Below are 20,461 nucleotides of genomic sequence, written 5' to 3'. Positions count from 1 at the left end.
CTTTTGAATTGAACAGAGAGTCCTTTCTTTAGATGTTTATTATAGCTAATGATTTGGTTAGAACCTAATATATTTATGAAATTTTTAGTGTCCTATATAAACAAAACAGAAAAAGATGATGAATTTCATCTTTATTACCTCAGAAAAATTTCTCAGGTATTACCATGAATTAGAGAAATAAAAATATGGTATGCTAAATCATTTAGAATTAATGCTATTTTATCCCTGCTTTTACTCTCATGGAATCCTAATGTTGTTGCTTAATTTTAGTATGCAAATTCTATAAAGAAAATGCTTAAAATCCTTATTTCCATTGCTGAAAAGGAAACAGTGTGGAGGGCAGAAACTGTGGAACAATTCTATCTGTAGCCTTTTATTTCCTTTTGTCTTTCTCCAGTTGATTTTTGATATCAAATGAGTTGCTTTAGGGTGCCCAGAGCAACGTTTTCTCACCGTGCTCACAGCGGCCAGGTAGACTTTTAGAAATATCTTCCCACTTCCTTGTTATTGTGATAGAGATATTTACGGTGTTTTACTTTCTGTTGCTCTGCCACTGTTTTATGTTGCTAGGACGTGATACCATTTGATTTGAAAGGCATGCACCAGTTACGGTGCTTTTAAAGTATCCTATTCATTGATCCATATTGAGGCTCATTGATAGGCTCTATCGTAATTCAGCTCTGTTTATTTACTTATTGATTACACCCTCCCTTAATGAGGCCCTAAGGTTTTGTTTATGGAAATATATTCTTTTCTAATGTATTTATCACTTCTCCTTTCAAAGATAAAGCCTTCATCACTGTGAAACATCGAAAACAGCAGGTGCTTGAAACCGTAGCTGGCAAGCGGTCTTACCGGCTCTCGATGAAAGTGAAGGCGTTTCCCTCACCGGAAGTTGTATGGTAGGACCATACTTATTTCCATAACAGTGTAAGACGTGCTTTGTAAGTGGGAAGCTGCAAGAGCCTAATGACTCCAATTTCTGACAAAATACCAAGAGACATTCCTCAGACAGCCCCAGAAAGCTCAGAACTCTGTAGATTCTTGGGTGGTGGAGGTGAGAAGGGCTGGGGGGAAGGAAATAATGTAGCAAGGTAAGCAAGAGATGAGGTTTGTTCGAGTTCAGTCCAGTCAGCCTCTTACTGTGGTTAACTTTCTGCATCTCTAAACCTTCCTATGATGTCAGCATTCTTTGAATGGGATGTGTTGAACAATGATTAGGAAGCATTTTGAATATGTAACATGCTCTATTAACCCTGAAGAAGTGGACTCTTGTAATGAGAATGCTGAAAATAATTCTTTTATATACAGCTGGGTTGAAAGTTCCAGTCTTGTTTTAAAATTAAACAAACATTAATAGAGACGAGACTTACTCGTTTGAAGATGGGGACGAATGGGCCTGCTTGAACTAATTAAGTTTTTTTTGGCTAGAAGGATATATATGCAAAACCTCCTTCAGCAGTTTTTTAAAACACTAGTACAACACCTGATATAAAACAATGTAATCTGTTTATGATCTGCAATCATTTTACAAAATTACTGTTAAAGGCCAATACCTTTGGCTCAAGTCATTACCTTTTAAACAAAGGGTATGGTGCAAAACTGATTAGCAAAACAGTCCGTACAGTAGGGATGTGGTGCCATTTTAGAATCCCCCTAACCAGAGTTGATTTGGCTTTCGATGTCGTATGAGGGTAGTGTTTGTTTGCAGTTCCCTTAAATACTTAATAGGGAATTAAAGAGAAAATTTTAACTTTGTGCTATGTCTTCATGCCATTGCAGTAGAAAAATGATCTGTTTTGCTTCAGAATATCAAAAACATTTAGTAGTAAATTTTTAGGTTTAATAGTACATTGAATAGTAATGTAATGACTCCAGGAGGTACATTCACTCCTCTGGTGTCTGAGAGCACGCTCATCTGTTAGTGTTGATTTCTTCAGTAACTAAGTCGCAAGGGCATTAGAAAAAGTCAGTCCACCGTCAAAAATGCTGACTTGTTGATAGGAAATAATTTATAGTAATACCAAGACAATATTTGTAATCACAAAGTGTAGCATCCTCATTTTAATTACTTTGGATCTGAGACACACTAGTAATGGGAATTTGTTTGTAGGACTTTTATAATCATGCATGATAATGAACTAAGTTCCCAACCTAATGGATTAAAACTGCCTATTTAAAGAACCGTGCATTTTAATGAAATCATAGAATTTTAGAGTTATAAGGAACCTTTGAGAAACTCTAGAAAATTTGAGAAAATTGGAGCCCAAGCTGGTTAGTCATGTGTGCAGCAGCCTGCAGTGAGTAGCAGAGCCAGGTCAAGCATCCAGGCTCTGACTGTCAGTTCTGTGTGCAATAGAATGATATCAATGCATCGATTCAGTATTTAATATGTTTTAAAAATTTTTTTAAGTTTATGCTTTCTGTTTGTTTTGCACCTTAACTGTTCTTCCTCAGAGGAGAAATCTTGATAATCTTGATTTCACTCTAGTTTATGAAAGGGACAACTGGTGTGACCATTTATAAAACTAGTAAGAACTCCCCCTGAGACCACAATAGGAAAGTCTATTTGTATTTTTATCTGGAGAAGTGATCTAGTTGATCTGACTTACAATGGCCCTTATACTGCTGATGGAGCCTCATGGAAAACTCTGAAAAACATCTCTGAAAAACATCTCGGATGGAATCAGAGCCCCTGCCTCTGGGTTAATCCTTAAGTCACAGTGGCCACCGGTATCCCTGTGGGCACACTAAGCTACTGTTTTTCTATCTTCACTCGCTTTATTTCCTCCTCCTTGCCAGTAAATATGAAGTGTTAACCCAGTCTAAAAAGCGTATCTGCCTTTATTGAAAAGTTAATGGCTACATTTTAAAAATCAACACTGATGATCGAAGATTTGAAACTGGTCAACTTGAGGCCGGGTGCGGTGGCTCACGCCTGTAATGCCAGCACTTTGGGAGGCTGAGGCGGGTGGATCACAAGGTCAAGAGTTCAAGACCAGCCTGGCCAACATGGTGAAACCCCATCTCTACTAAAAATACAAAAATTAGCTGGGCGTGGTGGCAGATGCCTGCAATCCCAGCTACTCAGGAGGCTGGGACAGAGAATCGCTTGAACCCTGGAGGCAGAGGCTGCAGTGAGCCGCAATTGTGCCACTGCACTCCAGCCTGGGTGACAGAGTGAGACACTATCTAAAAAAAAAAAAAAAAAAAGAAAGAAAGAAAGAAACTGGTCAAATTAAGCTCAAAAACTTAAATGACAGTGTTACCAAAGTGATATTGCGAGGCCGTGTGAAATGACTTACTGATTATGCTTTTAACCACAGGTTAAAAGACGGGTTACCTGCGACCGAGAAATCTGCTCGCTATTTGACTCGGGGCTATTCGTTAATTATCAAGGATGTAACTGAAGAGGATGCAGGGAATTATACAATCTTGCTGAGCATAAAACAGTCAAATGTGTTCAAAAACCTCACTGCCACTCTAATTGTCAATGGTAAGTTTGCTGCTCAGGCTTTCTTCTGGTTCTGGTAGGAAACAGATTAGTGAACATTGATGAATTCAAAAATCAGCGTAACAACATCAAAGATAACATTTCAAATAATCATTTGAAAAAACACTTAACGTTAAGTTCCCATCTTCAACAATCTCGTGTTTGTTTGTTGTATTCCATAGGCGGCATGATCTTTTATCATTGTAATCACAATGTGTATACCATGGAATCACATTATTCATATTCTCAAAACACTGCTACTATTTTTAAAAATCTGCATCTTCTTGACAAGTAGGAGGGTTTACTTGCTTTTTGTTTCTTGTTTGTTTCCCTGACATCAAAACCAGTGAGAATGTGGTCCTTCATGTGTGGCCCAGCAGAAGGTCATTAGAACAGCTCTTGACTTCTGTCTTGTTCTTCATCTCCTTTCCAGTGAAACCCCAGATTTACGAAAAGGCCGTGTCATCATTTCCAGACCCAGCTCTCTACCCACTGGGCAGCAGACAAATCCTGACTTGTACCGCATACGGTATCCCTCAACCTACAATCAAGTGGTTCTGGCACCCCTGTAACCATAATCATTCTGAAGCAAGGTAGGGACAGTCAGTTTTTTGACTAACTTTCAAATACTTTTTGACACCTGGAATTAAGATTTTTTTAATGGACACAGATGGGAATCTGCAGATAGGGTGTACTGTATATCTCCCTGCCTTGGAAAAAGGTGGGCAACAGCTACTCTTCTTTCTTACTGAATATACCTTACCATTGGCTAACAATTTCATAATTTTTCTCTCTGGTTTACAGTTTTAGAAGCACAAGCACAAAACTAAGGTCCTCCCATGAGCTGTTATATGAGCTCAGGTTGGAACTCTGGTATCCTGTTTCTCAGTTGAAGATCCCTAGACTTTGGCTATACCACTATGTCAGTTGCATTAGCGTTCCCATTGTTCATTTTGTATTCTTTGGATATGATCCAAGTTCTTCCCAACACCGATGATCACTATGTTTCCTACTTTTGGGCTTTGCTCTTCCATCTGTCTGAAATGCACTTCCACTCACTGCCTGCCTCCTAAGAGGGCCTTACTTATCAAACCCCATGGCTCAGCTCTTACGTCACCTTCTCTGTGAACTCTCCTGACTGCCTCATCCAGAATCACATCTTCCTCCTCAGTATGAACAGCACTTTGTTCACACCATTGTTACATCACTCGATGCACACAGGTTTGTCTCTCTCTAAGCCAAGAGCTGACTGAGAGTACCCCTGTGTCTTTAGGCTGGGTGAAGGCTGGCACACAGTAGATGCTTAGTGTATATTTGCTAAGTGAATACATCCCCACCCTCTGCTAATTGTGCAACATTTCTTTGCATCCTGTTGATGACTGAGCCTTGTTTGCTTTTTCCTCTTTTTGTTTAGTCTAGAGGAATGATACTAAGGATAGTTCATGGGAGCTAATTTGAAGAACAGGAATAGAATTGATAGGTGCAACAATAAGGTATTATTGAAACTGCCCAAGAATTATCATTATGCCAAACTATTTTCCTTTTTACTTTTAACTCCACTTGCAGAGTGTTCAGGAGGATTGTTATTTAAAAAAAAAAAAAAAAAAAAAAAAAAAAAAAAAAAAAACTGATAGGAAAAGTAAACAAAGCATAATTCTAATGTAAACAGATAGAAGTGGCTATTTGATTTTCTAGATTATTCCCACAATTCCAACTCGTTTTGCTTAGGGTGTGTTACTCTCAGAGTGGGAAGTTACTGGTGAGTTATGAAATTCCTGGAAAGTAGCTATTTCCACACATCTGATTTCTCATTTGACTGTCATTTTCTAATAATAGAAATATAAAGGGCTTAAAAATCTTAAATATCTTCTTTACCACTGTGAATGTTTAACGCAAAAGACAGTGAGATCTACTGAAATTCTACACTATTTTGCAAATTTGGGGTATGCATCAATATTAATGGACCCATCCTCTTAGGGACTTGACATATGTGCCAACCTAACATGCAAATAAATCAAAAAATAACTAAATAATTGAAGCTATTTGATTTGGATAAAAATGTAGAGTTGAATTTTTCTGGAATAACAGAGCCTTTTCTAAATGTATTTACATTTTATTTTGGCAATATTAAATCTAAAATTTCTGTTCTATCTAGGATTAGAACTAGTAACTATGTTAGAAAATAACAATTATGAGTGATAGAACATAATATTATAAATTTGGGTTTAAGTGATGCTGATAAAATGTGGTTTGGAGGCCGGGCGCGGTGGCTCAAGCCTGTAATCCCAGCACTTTGGGAGGCCGAGACGGGCGGATCACGAGGTCAGGAGTTCGAGACCATCCTGGCGAACACGGTGAAACCCCGTCTCTACTAAAAAATACAAAAACTAGCCGGGCGAGGTGGTGGCGCCTGTAGTCCCAGCTACTCGGGAGGCTGAGGCAGGAGAATGGCGTAAACCCAGGAGGCAGAGCTTGCAGTGAGCTGAGATCCGGCCACTGCACTCCAGCCTGGGCGACAGAGCGAGACTCCGTCTCAAAAAAAAAAAAAAAAAAAAAAAAAAATGTGGTTTGGAGAATGAGGCCAGCTCGAATGGAACTTTGTAAACATTAGCTTTCTTTCCAATTTCTTTGTGGTATATGGGATCTTTCTTCTTTGTTATGGAGTAAGTTTGCCAAGGCCTGAAAAGATGTCTTCTTCCTTTCAGAGTGGTCTCAAGACTCAGAGCATTACCTTAAATGTTTGTTGGCCATTTGAATTATTCTCTGTTAAAGGCATTTTTTTTTTCACTACTTACAAGACTGATCAGAAATGAAAGTTTAAGGTTGCATATGCTTTATTTCTTTAATATGTTGCTGCTTGAAAGTATCTGCCAAAAATGTACACATCTTTGATGTACAAGAATGAGAACTTGATGTACATTAGTCAGCAGGTACTAATTTGGTGCTTGGTGGTTAAATCAGTACAGTTAACTAGAAATGTTTCAAAAATATACGTAGAAACTTTGTACACTAGAAAATAAACAGAACCACTCTTTCACCCTGTCAGAGAGATGAAGCTAAAATTTACAGATAAATGAAGCCCTCTTTAATTACCAAAAGTTCTCAAATATGTCTTTATATAAATATATTTGTATATACTTAGATTAACTCAGATTCAGCTGTAGACAGGAATTTTAGTAACACATGAGTAAGAAATGCTCTATTGCACTTAGTTTGAGTGATATGGTAACATATTTGCATACTGGTGTCTATACATAATCATCAAAAGAGATTGAGTGACTAATATATGCACATTACTCTCAAATATGTAGAATAATTCCTGGCATTTAAATTTTAGGCTCTAGTGAAAAGGCGTATCTCTATATACCCCTGGCCAAAGCATTTGTTCAGTTTGAGGGCAGAATGTAATTGTTTAAGGAACTCAAAACTATTAATTGGTTTAATATGGCCAGACAGTTAATGTATCTAATATAGAAAGAGGTTCAGACCTAACTCAAATTGTTTAGTTTCCTAGAGTCTAATAAATATTTAAATATATTAAGCTATTTTATAACTACTGACAGTTCAACTAAAAATGTCACGCTTTAAAAAAAAAAGTGGCAAAATGTTTTACGAAAGCGAGCAAAGTTTTAACTGAGTAATATTGTGGTTTTCGTTTTGCCTAGAATTTGTTCTTATAAAACATGAGGAATAAAAGAGAGGAAGGAAAGGATGATTACTTTGAAACTCAAACAGGAAATGAACCAAGAAGAAATAAAGCAGAATCTTTCCCCTTTTCAGTTTTTTTTGAATTAAAAAAAGGAAAATGGGACCAGGTGCAGTGGCTCATGCCTGTAATCCCAACACCTTGGGAGGCCAAGGCGGAAGGATCACCTGAGGTCAGAAGTTTGAGACCAGCCTGGGCAACATAGTGAAACCTCGTCTCTACTTAAAATACAAAAATTAGCTGGGCGTAGGGGCGGGCACCTATAATTCCAGCTACTTGGGAGGCTGAGGCAGGACAATTGCTTGAACCTGGGAGGTGGAGGTTGCAGTGAGCTGATACTGCACCACTTCTCTCCAGCCTGGGCAACAAGAACAAAACTCCATCTCAGAAAAAAAAAAGAAAAAGAAAGAAAAGAAAAATGATAAGAAAACTACGATATTTCTTTTGAATATTAATAACACCAAAATAAGTCATCAACACTGAATGAGATGGAATATTTTATTTTTCTCATCCTCAGTCAACTGGTAGACTTCTAAATAGATATTCCTAAATCTGCTCCCATGAGTCTCAGCAAAAAGCCAGAGAGCATCCTAAGGATGTTAAGCATATAGTGCCTTCCACATATCTGTAGTTTACAGCCTCTGCTCATATAAAATAAAGATAATGAAACACACTTCATAGAAAGACTATGAGGATCGAATGAGGTAATGTATTTAGAAAGTTACAGAGTGCCACAGATTTTCAAGGTTGTAATCATTGCTAGCATTGGGGTACATTTCTTTAAATAAGACCCAAGAACCTTTAATGAACTTGAAAGGATATTTCTGCCTACTATAGAGCTAGTTTCACAACAGTTAGCAGTTTTACCAAACATTTCTGAGAAATGAATGTAAATTATGGAATGTAAAATACAGTTTTGTTGTGCTTTAAAAATAGTAATTTAGTAGGTCTAGGGTGGAGGGTGGCTGTGGAATTGAGGAAAATATGACTTTTCAGAAGAAGAAAATTAAGGAACTACAGAAGAGTTAGGCAAAAGTAAAAGGAAGAGTAAATGGAAGGGTGTCATGAGGGAATGAAGTAATTCTCCCAGTTCATGTGGCCTGCCCCATTCATTGTTTTCCCGTCATGAGAGGAAGTGGTTCTGCCCTGTGGGTTGGCTGAGGCTGGGGTGGGCTGACTGGGCGTGTAGGGGAGCTGATGCCTGCTGGACCAGTCCACTTTTGATCTCCAGAACTTCACGTTCCCCCTGCATTTTGAACAACTAAGTAGTACTAGTAAACCCCCTGTGGACTGAGCTCCGCTTGATCTTACAGTCCTCTGTGAACTCTGCCACAGTACTGATGCAGCCTCACAGGAGATACTATTTAGATAAGATTGTCCATGGCAAGGAGGTTGGTTGGTTTCTAAAGGAACAATAGTAATACAGGACTGGAGGGAAGGGGACTTTCTCTGGGGAATGGAAAGTGTGGATTTGAGGAACCAAGGAGAGGATGGAGCAAGGACAGTCTTGGCATAATCAGTGTGTACTGCAGATCACTATTTTCTCAGGAAGAATCTAAGATGTTGGAAGGCTACTTTTCTTTATGTGTGCTTGAATACCAAGGAGACCCTCGGGTAGCTGACTGTGTGGCCTGAGTGGGTCTTTGCGCTCATCTGTTCCCCACAAACAGGGGATGGTGGGGGGCTTCTGCTCATCTCCTTCCTGGTACTCTCATGAGCTCTGATCACCTCCTCCATGGGTGTCCAGAGTCCACCTGGTTGTTTCTGGATTGTCTTTTCTTCTTTCTAAAACTAAGATCTGTTTCTAAAACGTTGAATGTGTTTGGGTCTTCACTCTAGGGAGGTTCAATGCCTGCAGCCTTTGATTACTGCAGTTTTGTTTTGAGAGCATACATTCTTTAGATCTTAGATCTCTCTCCCTATCTATCACAAATTGTAATTTCAAAGGAAGAAGTAACACTGATTGATTATAATAGACAGAGTTGTACCACATACTGTGTTATTCCCCTCTAATGGAAAAAAAAAAAAAACTTAGGTAACATTGGGTTCTTTGTGAACAATCTCATTTTCTTTATAAGCTATCTGTGATAACTACTCAAAATATGTAGAGAAACATTTCTATCTACATTGCATTAATATTGCTGACATATTACAAAGCAACTTGGCATGTCACTGATATTCAATCTAAATATACTGTCAACCATCTGCTCATCACACAAATATTTATTAGGCACCAACCGTGTGTAAAACATAAAGATAAATACCACTTATCTTTAGCATTTATGTTTGCATTATACAAGATTAAGCATAGTTGGTGATTACTTATTGGATCTATATATGTACCTGTAAAATATCTACTGCATCCTCCCAAAGATAGAGAATTAGGAATCAAGGAAGCAAGTCCTATTCTTGGCACAGTCCCTGACTTCTGTGTGATCTTGGCCAGTTCATTAATCTGTGTTTCTATTTCCCCTTCTGTAAATGGCAATGGCTGTGCTTCCCCTTTCCTATCATACACAGCTATGAATGAGTTAACTTAGAAAACCACTGTAAATTATATTTTCTTCCTTCAAAAAGGCTTGAAAGTATTTCCCAGTGGCTGCACACTGATGTTTCCTTCTGTTCCTTATGAACTGTAAGGCAATTTGACCATTAACTCTGAGGATCGGTGACAAATTAATAGAAAATTTCAACTTATGAAAGTAGAATGGCTGTCAGAAAAGTCTTAAATGGAGGTATAAACTCTGTGACACAGAACTGACTCCATGATTATGATGTTAATAAGGGCCCAGTAAGGAAAAAAAAAGATGGTGCTGCAGCTCCTCCACCACTGGGGCCAAGCCGTGTTTTCTGCAGTGCCAGCCTGGACCACCTTGCCAGCCTCAGTCCAGCCCATACAAATGAAGGCATTCTCATTCTCTGCCCAGTTAGCTCTAAAGCTTTGCCTGCTTTATTTGGTATTTTGCCAATGGGTCTCTTCAGGGTGTGAAAAATGTTGGGTTCTCAAATCATGGAAGGTTGAGGGAGAACATTATTCTTTTGACTTTCTTAGACAAAACGGTGGGTTTTCTAAGAAAAATCTATTAGACATACATGGACTCTCAAGGAACTACTTGCAAAACTCTAAAGTAGGTCAGGACTGGAGTCTAAACTAATCACATGCTTTAGAAGTTAACTAGAAAATAATGTTTACCGCCATTCTCAGTGACAATGTGACGTCCCATGTCTGAAACACTCTTCGTGTGCCCCAGCAGTAGAGTACTGTCGGGGGTGGGGTGGATGGTGTCAAGATAAAGCTGACCACTCTAAGAGTAAGGGTGGTTTACTGCCTTCCATCTGGGGATGGTGGGGTGGGGTGGCCTACAATATCAGAAAAGCAGAGGCATCTAGGAACTCTGAGAAGGGCTTCTGAGAGGGGCTTGCCTAATTGCATTTCTCTATTGTTTACGTCAGCAAATTGGCAAAGAAAGGAGGGCCTGAGTCATTAGGGATGTGTTAGGGATAGATCATTTGGGGGAAACATAGTTTGGCGCATCAGTGGGGTATGTAAAATTAACAGGACAGAAACAAGACAATTGTTAATGGTAGTTAATTAGAAATGTACTCAAAGACCCAAATTTAATTGACTGCCAACATGAATGTCTATTATTTTTATGCTGTAACAGTTTTATGTCCTATATTTTATTTTACATCTACACAATGAAAGTTTTAACAATATAAAGATTGAAAAAGTCAACATTTCCTGGGGGCAAAATGTAGGTCAGATGTCTGAGGGAAGCTGTAATTTAAGACCTCTTCTTGTGGAAATACGGTCACATACCTCATGTTTAAATATTGATCACATTCTTCCTAAGTATACATACAATTTGTATCCATCCATGTGTCTCAACATACATTCTATACAGTGTGTGCCTGGGTATGCAGCCTCAATTCAGCCACGCTACAGAGAATTTTAATTTGCCACAAACAAAACCTTGAATCAAAATGAGTACTTTAAAGAAGACCACTTGACTAAAGACCACTTTAGCAGGACTTTGAGCGTGAACAAACAGCCAAATAAAACTGGCCATCTTATACAGGAGGCTTTCATCACAAGCCAAAAGTGAATGTTCACTTACTAATGAGAAACTTCTTGCATTCTGTTATATAATTAATTACTGGACAAGGAAGTACATGCTGCTCAATGTGAATGTTCAAACAACAGCCCTGATTAATATTTCATACAAAGTCCTGAGAACAGAGCATGAGTTCATTTACCCAAGGCCCCTTTGCCACTTTTCTATGCTTTGTGAGATTTTCCTCCTTTTCCCAGTCTTCTTAGTAATACAGTGAGTCTGACAAATAATTGTTTCTAATGAGTTAACTGTCTCCTGTAATTGCTATCAAACATTTCATTATGTGTTTTAAATTAAACCAAAAGGCTGAGTCACAGGAAATCTATGCGGGATGGTTTTTTTGTTTTTTATTTGTTTTTGAAATGGAGTCTTGCTCTGTCGCCCAGGCTGAAGTGCAGTGGTGCGATCTCGGCTCACTGCAACCTCCGCCTCCTGGGTTCAAGTGATTCTCCTGCCTCAGCCTCCCAAGTAACTGGGACTACAGGCGCGTGCCACGACACCTGGCTAATTTTTTGTATTTTTAGTAGAGACGGGGTTTCACTGTGTTAGCAAGAATGGTCTCGATCCCCGACCTCGTGATACGCCCGCCTCGGCCTCCCAAAGTGCTGGGATTACAGGCGTGAACCACCGCGCCCGGCCACTGGATGGTTTTTATAGTGATCTTTCCAGCAAGATTCAGTGTGGCTTCTCAGGTTACCAGAAGATAGTGACACACAATTTGGGAAGATTCCTTAAGAAGACTGGCAGAATCTTTCAGATTTTCTTTGGCCAAATTCATAGATTGAATGAGCATTTTTATTATTGAATCTAGAAACTGATGTCCTGACACAAGATCTTTAGGTGATGGATAAGTAGAACAAATCACTTATAAAACATGCACCTCTGCCTGGGCATCTACATTTTAGTGTATCTTCACTGACTTGGTAGATTTTTTCCTTAAAATATGGTATCTAGGTAACTTTAATGTAAAATCAGTGTCCTTTTAGGTGACAAAGCAGAACCTGTTGGATTGAGAAGATGGAAAGGGCGTGATGGATTTAGACTCTGGCCCTGACGGTGCCTTATAATGAACTTCTAATCACTAGCCCTTGTTTCCCCATACTTTTTCTAGAAGCCTCCTAGGACGTTTTGCCACCTTGAATGCAATGGTCTACCTCATTATAATAGCTGTGATAGACTTAATCAATAAGTCATCTTTGGTGCCAAAAGCCATGTTCATCCCTTTACACACATTATCTGTAATCTGTACAACAGTTCCACGGAATGGTGATTACTTCCCCTCTTTTCCCATAAGTAAAACTGAAGCTCAGGGAGTCATTTCTCAGGTGTTTTCAGATGATGGTATAAAGAGGGAGGGCTGGGTACAGTGGCTCATGACTATAATCCCAGCGCTTGGGAGGCTGAGGTGAGAGGATCAGTTGAGCCCAGGAGTTGGAGACCAGTCTGGGCAACATAGAGAGGCCCCATCTCTACAAAAAAATAAAAATAAAAAAATTAGCTGGGCATGGTGACACGCGTCTATGGTTCCAGCTACTCAGGAGGCTGAGACGGGAGGAAGGCTTGAGCCTGGGAGGTCGAGGCTGCAGTGTCGTCACTGAACTCCAGCCTGGGAGACAGAGTGAGACCTTGTCTCAAATAAATACATAAATAAAAGTCAAGGGGCTAGATACATTGGCCTTCCAGAAGGTTACTTTTCCCTGGTGTCCCATAGGAGTCCTCAGAGGAGATCTCTGTGGATTTCCAGAGGAAAGAGCCGAAGCCGGCAGGGAATAGGTTTGGGAGGGCGCCTGCCTAACCTGGGGGGTTTGCCCTTGTCTGTAGTGAGTTAGAGCTGGCCCATCTGTTGAGTTAGAGTTGAGCGGAGAATGGGAGAGGAAAGGAGAAAAACGCGAGCAGCAGATTGGTGAATTGGGCTCGAATTTCATGATATCTTCGGGCACCGGTGGTGACCTACAGCTGGTTTGGGCCCCAGATCTGCAGGTGGGAGTGGAAACTGGAGGATAAACTCCACTGGGATGAGCAGTGCCTCCAGCCTCAGGAGGGAGGCAAGTCTAACTCACAGTTAATGCACTTGCTTATTGTGTGCGCTTTCCCCTATTTGTGTTGTCCTTTTCTGTGACTTTCGCACCATCCAGTGGTATTTGATCTCTTGCAGGGCAGGGAAGCCCCATTCTCTCATTTATTGTTCGGAATTAATGTTCTGAATTAGGATTCAGCAAGCACTCAGCCCTCAGTGGGCCTCACAAAGCTCATGGCTATTTAGGCAGGAGAGCAATTAAAGGCGATGAAAAGGAGGGGTCAAAAGAAAATGAAGGAGAAAACATGAGGGTTTACAGTTGATGAGGGAGTGAAATGGGGACATGGAGGCTGCTAATTTCAGCCTCGGCATGCCTTGACCTAGTCACTGCAAATAATTAATTCACTCAGAATTGAAGAATTTGAGCCAGGCACAGTGGCGTGCTCTTGTAATCCCAGCTATGCGGGAGGACTGCTTGAACCCAAGAGTCCTGGGCAACATAGCAAGACCCCCATCTCAAAAAAAAAAAAAAAAAGGAATTAAGGAATGTTAAAGATTTAATTTTTAAAAAGAGATTGTTTTATAGGTGAGAAATTGTGGCTCAAAGATAAATAGTTGTCTCATTTCACAGCTAGTTAATGGCAAGCTCGGGACTAGATGCATGTCTCTGATTCCTGTTTACTATTATTTCCACCATAACACTGTATTGAGTCTCCATGGGAGGTGCTTATAATCTGGCCAAACAAGTCAACTATGAGTGGTAGATGGTGAGTGCTGCAGTTTAGAGGCAGCACCAAGGAGGAGGTGGGATCTGGGCCCTAAAGAGGATGGGTAGGTCTTGGAAAGTTAAATGGAAGGGGAGAGGGACAAAGTCGTGATGCAGTGACACAGGCATACAAACAGGTTGGAAAGTTGAAAAGAACTTGCCAGAGATTAATGTGATTGGTTCATCAGATTTGGGTTGAGAAAAAATAAAAACCAAAATTGGAAAGGTAATTTTGGATCTGATGTGAAATTTTTTCAATGGAGGCTGAATGGTTGAGCCAGGCAGTCACTACGTGGCTAGTGCCTGGATGTTCTGCTATCTATTGGCCAGAAACCTACTTTGTCCCTCCTTCCAGGCTGATGGGCTTCCACAGACTCATTATTGGTGGTCTTCTACCTGTGGCACTCCTTCAACCTGCAGTATGCGCACTGTATCTCAGAAACTCTACCCTCCATGCCTGAAAATCAAAGGCTTGGGTTTTCACTCACCCTTTTAAAAAACATTACATGGGTGCATATTATTCAATTTCTAAGGTCTTTAATGTTCCATTTGCCTTGTCATGATCACTGAAAATTACATATGATGATCACTGATTGCTACCTTATTGACAAATCAGCCCTTGTCAGTATGAAAAAAGTCCTTGAACAAGTAGTGTGAGGAAAACAAAAATTGGTGTTTAAAGACAATCTAGATATAATAGAAGGTGGTGGCTGATAAAGGCTGTATAGCCTGGGGTCTCTACTTTTATTTTCTTTATAGCTAAGTTAAGCATTTACTTATAGGATGTTAAGTGCTGGATACGTGTTTTATATGCATCATCTCATTGAATTATCACAGAACTTCTCTAAGACAAATGCTAGAATTATTACCATTTTCCAGATCAGGTAGAGAGTTTGAGTATCTTATTAGGACACTAGTCCTGGTCAACATGTCAAAGAGCCTGTAAGTGAGCAGCCTTCCAGCATGACATCAACCAGGCAATTGAAAGCGTATCATTTGTCACTACCAGGATTGGTTGTGTCACAACTACTTAGACATTAAAATGAGTCATTTTTAGTCAAAAGCTCGCGATCCTGAAAACCAGTATGGTGACATCAAAAGCTCACAATCCTGAAAACCGGTATGGTGACATCAAGAGATGCAACATAGTTTAGAGTTTAAGGACGTGGGCTCTGTTGCCTGAGTCCTGGCTCTGCCACCTACTGGCATCCACTGGCTGTATGATTCGGGGCAAAATAAACCAACTCTCTGAGTCTGGGTTTCCTCATCTATAAATGGAGTTGACAGTACTGACATCATAAGGTTGTGTGAGGAGTTATTGTGATCATAGATGTGAAGTACTTAGCACAGTGGCTGGCACATTGCAAGGGCTAAGTTTGTTTGCTGAAAGGTACCTGGTACTTCTAGTACTTTTAGGCAGCTCTAGGGCTGCCCACTGCAAAGCCACTTCCCTCTGAAGTGGCATCATATACACACTAATGTCCTGACAAGATGATCCATGCTATTAGGTTAATGTTCTCCCAGGAAATATATTTGCATCTTGGGACAGGTCCTCTGACTGTTTATTCCAAAGAAATCAGAATGGGACCAGAAATGGTGGCTGTTTCAGATTATTTAGGAAATCAAAGGAGTTACAGCATCCAAGGAGCTACTCTCGTTGGTGAATTCTACCTCAGCTATTCAAATGGTCAATCACTCAAGTCTTGTTCAGCCTATAGTAGTATATGGGCTCTTATCATTTTACGTGCCTGTGCTCAATTGTATTCTGATATTTTTCCATGACTTTTGACTTGTCTCTTCAATAAACATATATGTTTCTAAATAACAGAAGGAATTAAATAATCTGCTTCTTGCAGGGGGTGTGATTTTACATCTTACATGAAATAAAAGTGAGCAAATTCTGTTTCAGTTGAATAAAATGGTGCTATTATTATTATTATTATTATTGTTAAGACGGCGTTTCACTCTTGTTGCCCAGGCTGCAGTGCAATGGCGCAATCTTGGCTCACTGCAACCTCCGCCTCCCGGGTTCAAGCAATTCTCCTGCCTCAGCCTCCTGGGTAGCCGGGATTACAGGCATGCACCGCCACGCCCGGTTAATTTTTTTATTGTTTTTTAGTAGAGACAGGGTTTCTCCATGTTGGTCAGGCTGGTCTCAAACTCCCGACCTCTGGTGGTCTGCCCGCCTTGGCCTCCCAAAGTGCTGGGATTACAGGCGTAAGCCACCGAGCCTGGCAAACATGGTGGTGTTATTGACAAGCCAATATTTTTGCCTATCTTTGAAGATAGGCAAGAAGAGGAGGCCATTGCCAGTCAGTTTCCTATTTGCCATTAGACTTGATGACACTGCTTTGCATGTCAGCATCCTTGCCTGAGTTGAAACTGTCCATGACTATCGGTTTGTCAGGTGCTGACACTGCTATGCTGAGGTTCGTCAGGGCCCTGGCAGATCCCATGTATCCATTAATATTTATCATTGTGAATGGAGAGGTGCTGATGCTGGTGACATCGTGCTTAGGTCAGGTGTGCATGTGAGGTCATTTGACAGTCACTAGAGTGCCTTTTTCAGCACACTTGAGGTAAGTGTAGATGGCAGGGTTGACATCTGATGTGAGGTAGGGTTGACATCTGATGTGGGGTTGGGTCCACATCTCATCTGGCCATTCTTTGGCAGGACCCACTCTTCTCTTCGGGGAGTTAACTGAGCAAAAGACAAGTGTTGCTCACCCACTATTTCCCAGGTAATTGGGCCAGGCACCAAAGCTATAATGATGAATAAAACATAGTTCTGGTGTGTACATAAGTAGCTCTCAATGAAATCAGATAATAAGCTGACAACTAACATTAATGGTTTGTTTCCTGTGTGCCAGGCACTGTGCTAAGCGTGTTACACATTTAGTATCACCCTAATATTTGCTGATGTCAAATCAATCTTCTTTCAATTCTTTATTTAAATTATTTCCCTTATGTGTGCGTTTTTAGTGCCTATAATAAAACTAGTAAGACATGGTAGCTTGGGATTGCTTGTTTGAGTTGGTTATGCTAAGAACACATCCATTCCCAAAGAATTTGAGGTAGTTCACAAAAAGGACAATACATAACTAAGCAGCCTTGGTGAAGTGAAAAAATGGGTAAGACTAGTATGGAGGTACGGCCCACAGGCTTTACTTTCCAGTTGTCAAGAGCAAGAAAGAGAAGTGAAACAAACATTTGCAAGATGAACGGGCTCATAAGATACCTTTCAGAGAACTGAGATCCAAGAGAAATGATTTCTTCTCTCATGTGCTGTGGGACATTAATAGTAGGCAAACTCCCTGACCACACTTCTTCCACAGTGAGTGTCAGGTCTGGTAACTAACATCCCTCAATGTTGGCCAGTGCCATAGCACCAAAGCAGAATTTATTACAAGTGATTTTGTGGGCTGGTGTGATCTAAGGACAAAATTTTAGAATGATACAAGAAATCAACAAGACTGCTAAGTTCTCCGAGCAATCTTCTGTGACTACGATTCCTGTAGTCAGGTTTTTGACATCCAGAGTTACATAACTGGAATGTTATAAAACCATGATTTCAACTCAGGTCTGACTAGCTCTAAAATCTACGTTCCTTATGCTAACCTGTGATTCCCTACCTCCACTCCCAAAAGCTTTCTGGATGTTTCAGTATTGACCACTAAATAAGAAGTAAGTTGTTCTCTTCCTTTTCGTGAGAACAAAATATAATGATAGCTTAAAATATTCTCCACTGAGTAACTGCAGCTACTATTCTAAGCCTCCTTCTTGAGTGTGTTAAAGGGTATTTTTTGTAGGCACTCCTAATTTTTTCTTAAAGATTTCTTATTTCTCAAATCGCCCTTCCTCACCGACTATTCTTTCAGTAAGAAGAAAAGTGAATGAACAAAACAGGTGTCCTCTGTGAGGCCCCTATCTGGGTGTAGCCAAGTTAAGCACCCACTCTTTTAGCCTCTCAGTTACCCAGGTACGGGCCTGTGAGGATCCCCTGGCCCTGGACTGTGTGAAGGAGAGCGGGGAGCTGGGAGGGAGAGAGTGTCTGGCTTGGGAGGGCGGGGATTGCTGGCACTCACTCTAGAAGCCAGCAGAAGGAGCAAGGAGGAAGGAAAAGCAGAGGCTGGGACGAAGGGCCATGTTCTGAGTGTGAATGGACCACAGAGCCCTCGAGAGCAGGAAGCAGCGTGAGCCAAGACGCTCACGGAAAAGCTCTTATCTAAACAGAGGTGGCCCAGGACGCTGGATCCCCTCCACCATTGTCCAGGGAGCTGATCCCAAGTCCACAACCCCCGAAACTCTTCTCCGCTCCCCCTTCTCCATTGAGGCAAGAAGTAATTTTCAGTATGGGCTCCAAGGCGTCACAAGGTCTCTCACTGCACAAGAAAGTCACTCCTCCAGGATCCCCTCAGCCTGACCCTGTGACCACCCTGAAGGCCCAGGCCCTTTTCCTGGAGCAAGAGGAGCAGGAACCATTCTGTCTAAACACTCCTTCCAATGCTACGCCTTTTTCTGCCAGCATCCGCTCTCCTATATTGTTTCATCTGTTTTAAGAGAACGTGGCTGGCCGCGGTGGCTCTCGCCTGTAATCCCAGCACTTTGGGAGGCCGAGGCAGGTGGATCACTTGAGGTCAGGAGTTCAAGACCAACCTCAAGACGGCAAAACCCTGTCTCTACTAAAAATACCAAAATTAGCCAGACATGGTGGCGCACACCTGTAATCCCAGCTACTCTGGAGGCTGAGGCAGAAGAATCTCTTGAACCTGGGAGGCAGAGGTTGCAGTGAGCCAGGATGGTACCACTGCACTCCAGCCTGGGGGACACACTGAGACATTGTCTCAAAAAAGAAAGAAAGAGAGAGAGGGAGAGAGGGACAGAGAGAGAGAGAAAGAGAGAGAGGAGGGGAAAAGATAGTGTTTGCAGATTCTGTTAATCTGATGGCTCAGACACACAATCACTAATGTTTTGACACACACCCACAGTAGCAGAAGAATGTTTACATCAGGCCCTGCTACAGGATGGCCGCCATAATGGAGGCCAGCCCTGGTCGTGCCCCCTGGCAGGGTTCCAGATGAGCTTTTTTTTTTCCTTCCTATTTTTTTAAAAGACATTTTACAGCTTCAATTTGCTTTTCATTACTCCTCTATCCTTTTGTTTCCTAGCTTGAAATGATTCAGTATTCTTTACAAACAGATTCTAATCACAGTTAGCACGTGCAGTAAAATCTCATTAAACAGATAAGTAGAGTTCACACAAGTCCTCAGATTTCATCATCCAAAAAAAAAAAGGAGAGGGAGATTACTGTCTTGAGACTTCATAGAACTTTCTAGACCCTCTTTGTTGCCAAATTAAATGTGCTTTCATTATATATTTATATAAACATTCATTCCCAGACAATGGTTCTGTCTCAAATAGGCAGCCACTGGGTGTTGGGTACTCAAATCACCATTCACCCACACCCCTGTCCCCGGGACACTCATTCTAGTATTGGAGTTTGTAATAAAACAGGCCAGCTTCATCCCAGAACATGCTCCTTGATCATGCAGACAAAAGTAAGTTACCAAGGAGAGAAAAAAATTGTGATAAATATTGGATGGTTTTATTTTGTTGTAAGTTTTTTTATTTTTTTATTTTATTTTTTTGAGACGGAGTTTCGCTCTTGTTGACCAGGCTGGAATGCAATGGTGCGATCTCGGCTCACCACAAACTCCGCCTCCCAGGTTCAAGCGATTCTCCTGCCTCCGCCTCCCCAGTAGCTGGATTACAGGCCACCATGCCTGGCTAATTTTTGTATTTTTAGTAGAGACAGGGTTTCTCCATGTTGGTCAGGCTGGTCTCGAACTCCCAATCTCAGGTGATCCACCCACCTCGGCCTCCCAAAGTGCTTTACAGGTGTGAGTCACCACGCCTGGCCGGATTTTTTTTTAATGATAAAATGTATCAGCCAGTAGAAGGCAAAGAGTTCCTATAATTTCACCATCAAAGCATGTTCATGACCAAAACAAACTAGAATTTATGCCAAAAATGTAACTATAAAGTAGTCTTCTGCCCCTTTCCCCTGTCTTTGTCCACCAATAGACAGGTACATCTTCTTTCTCCCTCTTAAAAACAAAAATTTAATTCTGCTAGTGTCTGACTTTGTGCTGGTTTGAATTTAGAGGCCCCCCCCCCCCCGAGTTTTCCTCTGTAACAGGTGACTCTGAGCCGGACTTCCCCCATGGTGGGAAAGGTTTGGGGAGGTTTCTTGGGATCAGAAGTCACCCTACATGATGGACAGAGCTCTGGGATGGTGAAAAGAGGAGAGTCTGGGTTCTGATTCTAATTCTGCTCCTTTCCCTGTGAACTTGAGCAAAGCATT

At 41.0% G+C, this 20,461-nt stretch overlaps 1 protein-coding gene across 4 annotated transcripts in view; it reads left to right on the top strand.

Annotated features, from left to right (window-relative positions):
* Window positions 1–20,461, top strand: part of FLT1 (fms related tyrosine kinase 1) — a 198,852-nt gene that overhangs the window by 65,954 nt on the left and 112,437 nt on the right. For all 4 annotated transcript variants that reach the window (XM_010362346.2, XM_030922464.1, XM_010362355.2 and 1 more), the window contains exons 8-10: window positions 785–902; window positions 3,327–3,496; window positions 3,927–4,086. In XM_010362346.2, the coding sequence (XP_010360648.2) occupies window positions 785–902; window positions 3,327–3,496; window positions 3,927–4,086 (448 nt within the window). The remainder of the gene's footprint in view (window positions 1–784; window positions 903–3,326; window positions 3,497–3,926; window positions 4,087–20,461) is intronic.

Source organism: Rhinopithecus roxellana, chromosome 18 (genome assembly GCF_007565055.1).
Source record: "Rhinopithecus roxellana isolate Shanxi Qingling chromosome 18, ASM756505v1, whole genome shotgun sequence".
NCBI classification, from domain to species: domain Eukaryota; kingdom Metazoa; phylum Chordata; class Mammalia; order Primates; family Cercopithecidae; genus Rhinopithecus; species Rhinopithecus roxellana.
Note: the sequence above shows the minus strand (reverse complement) of the source record. Positions and strands in the feature narration are given on the sequence as shown.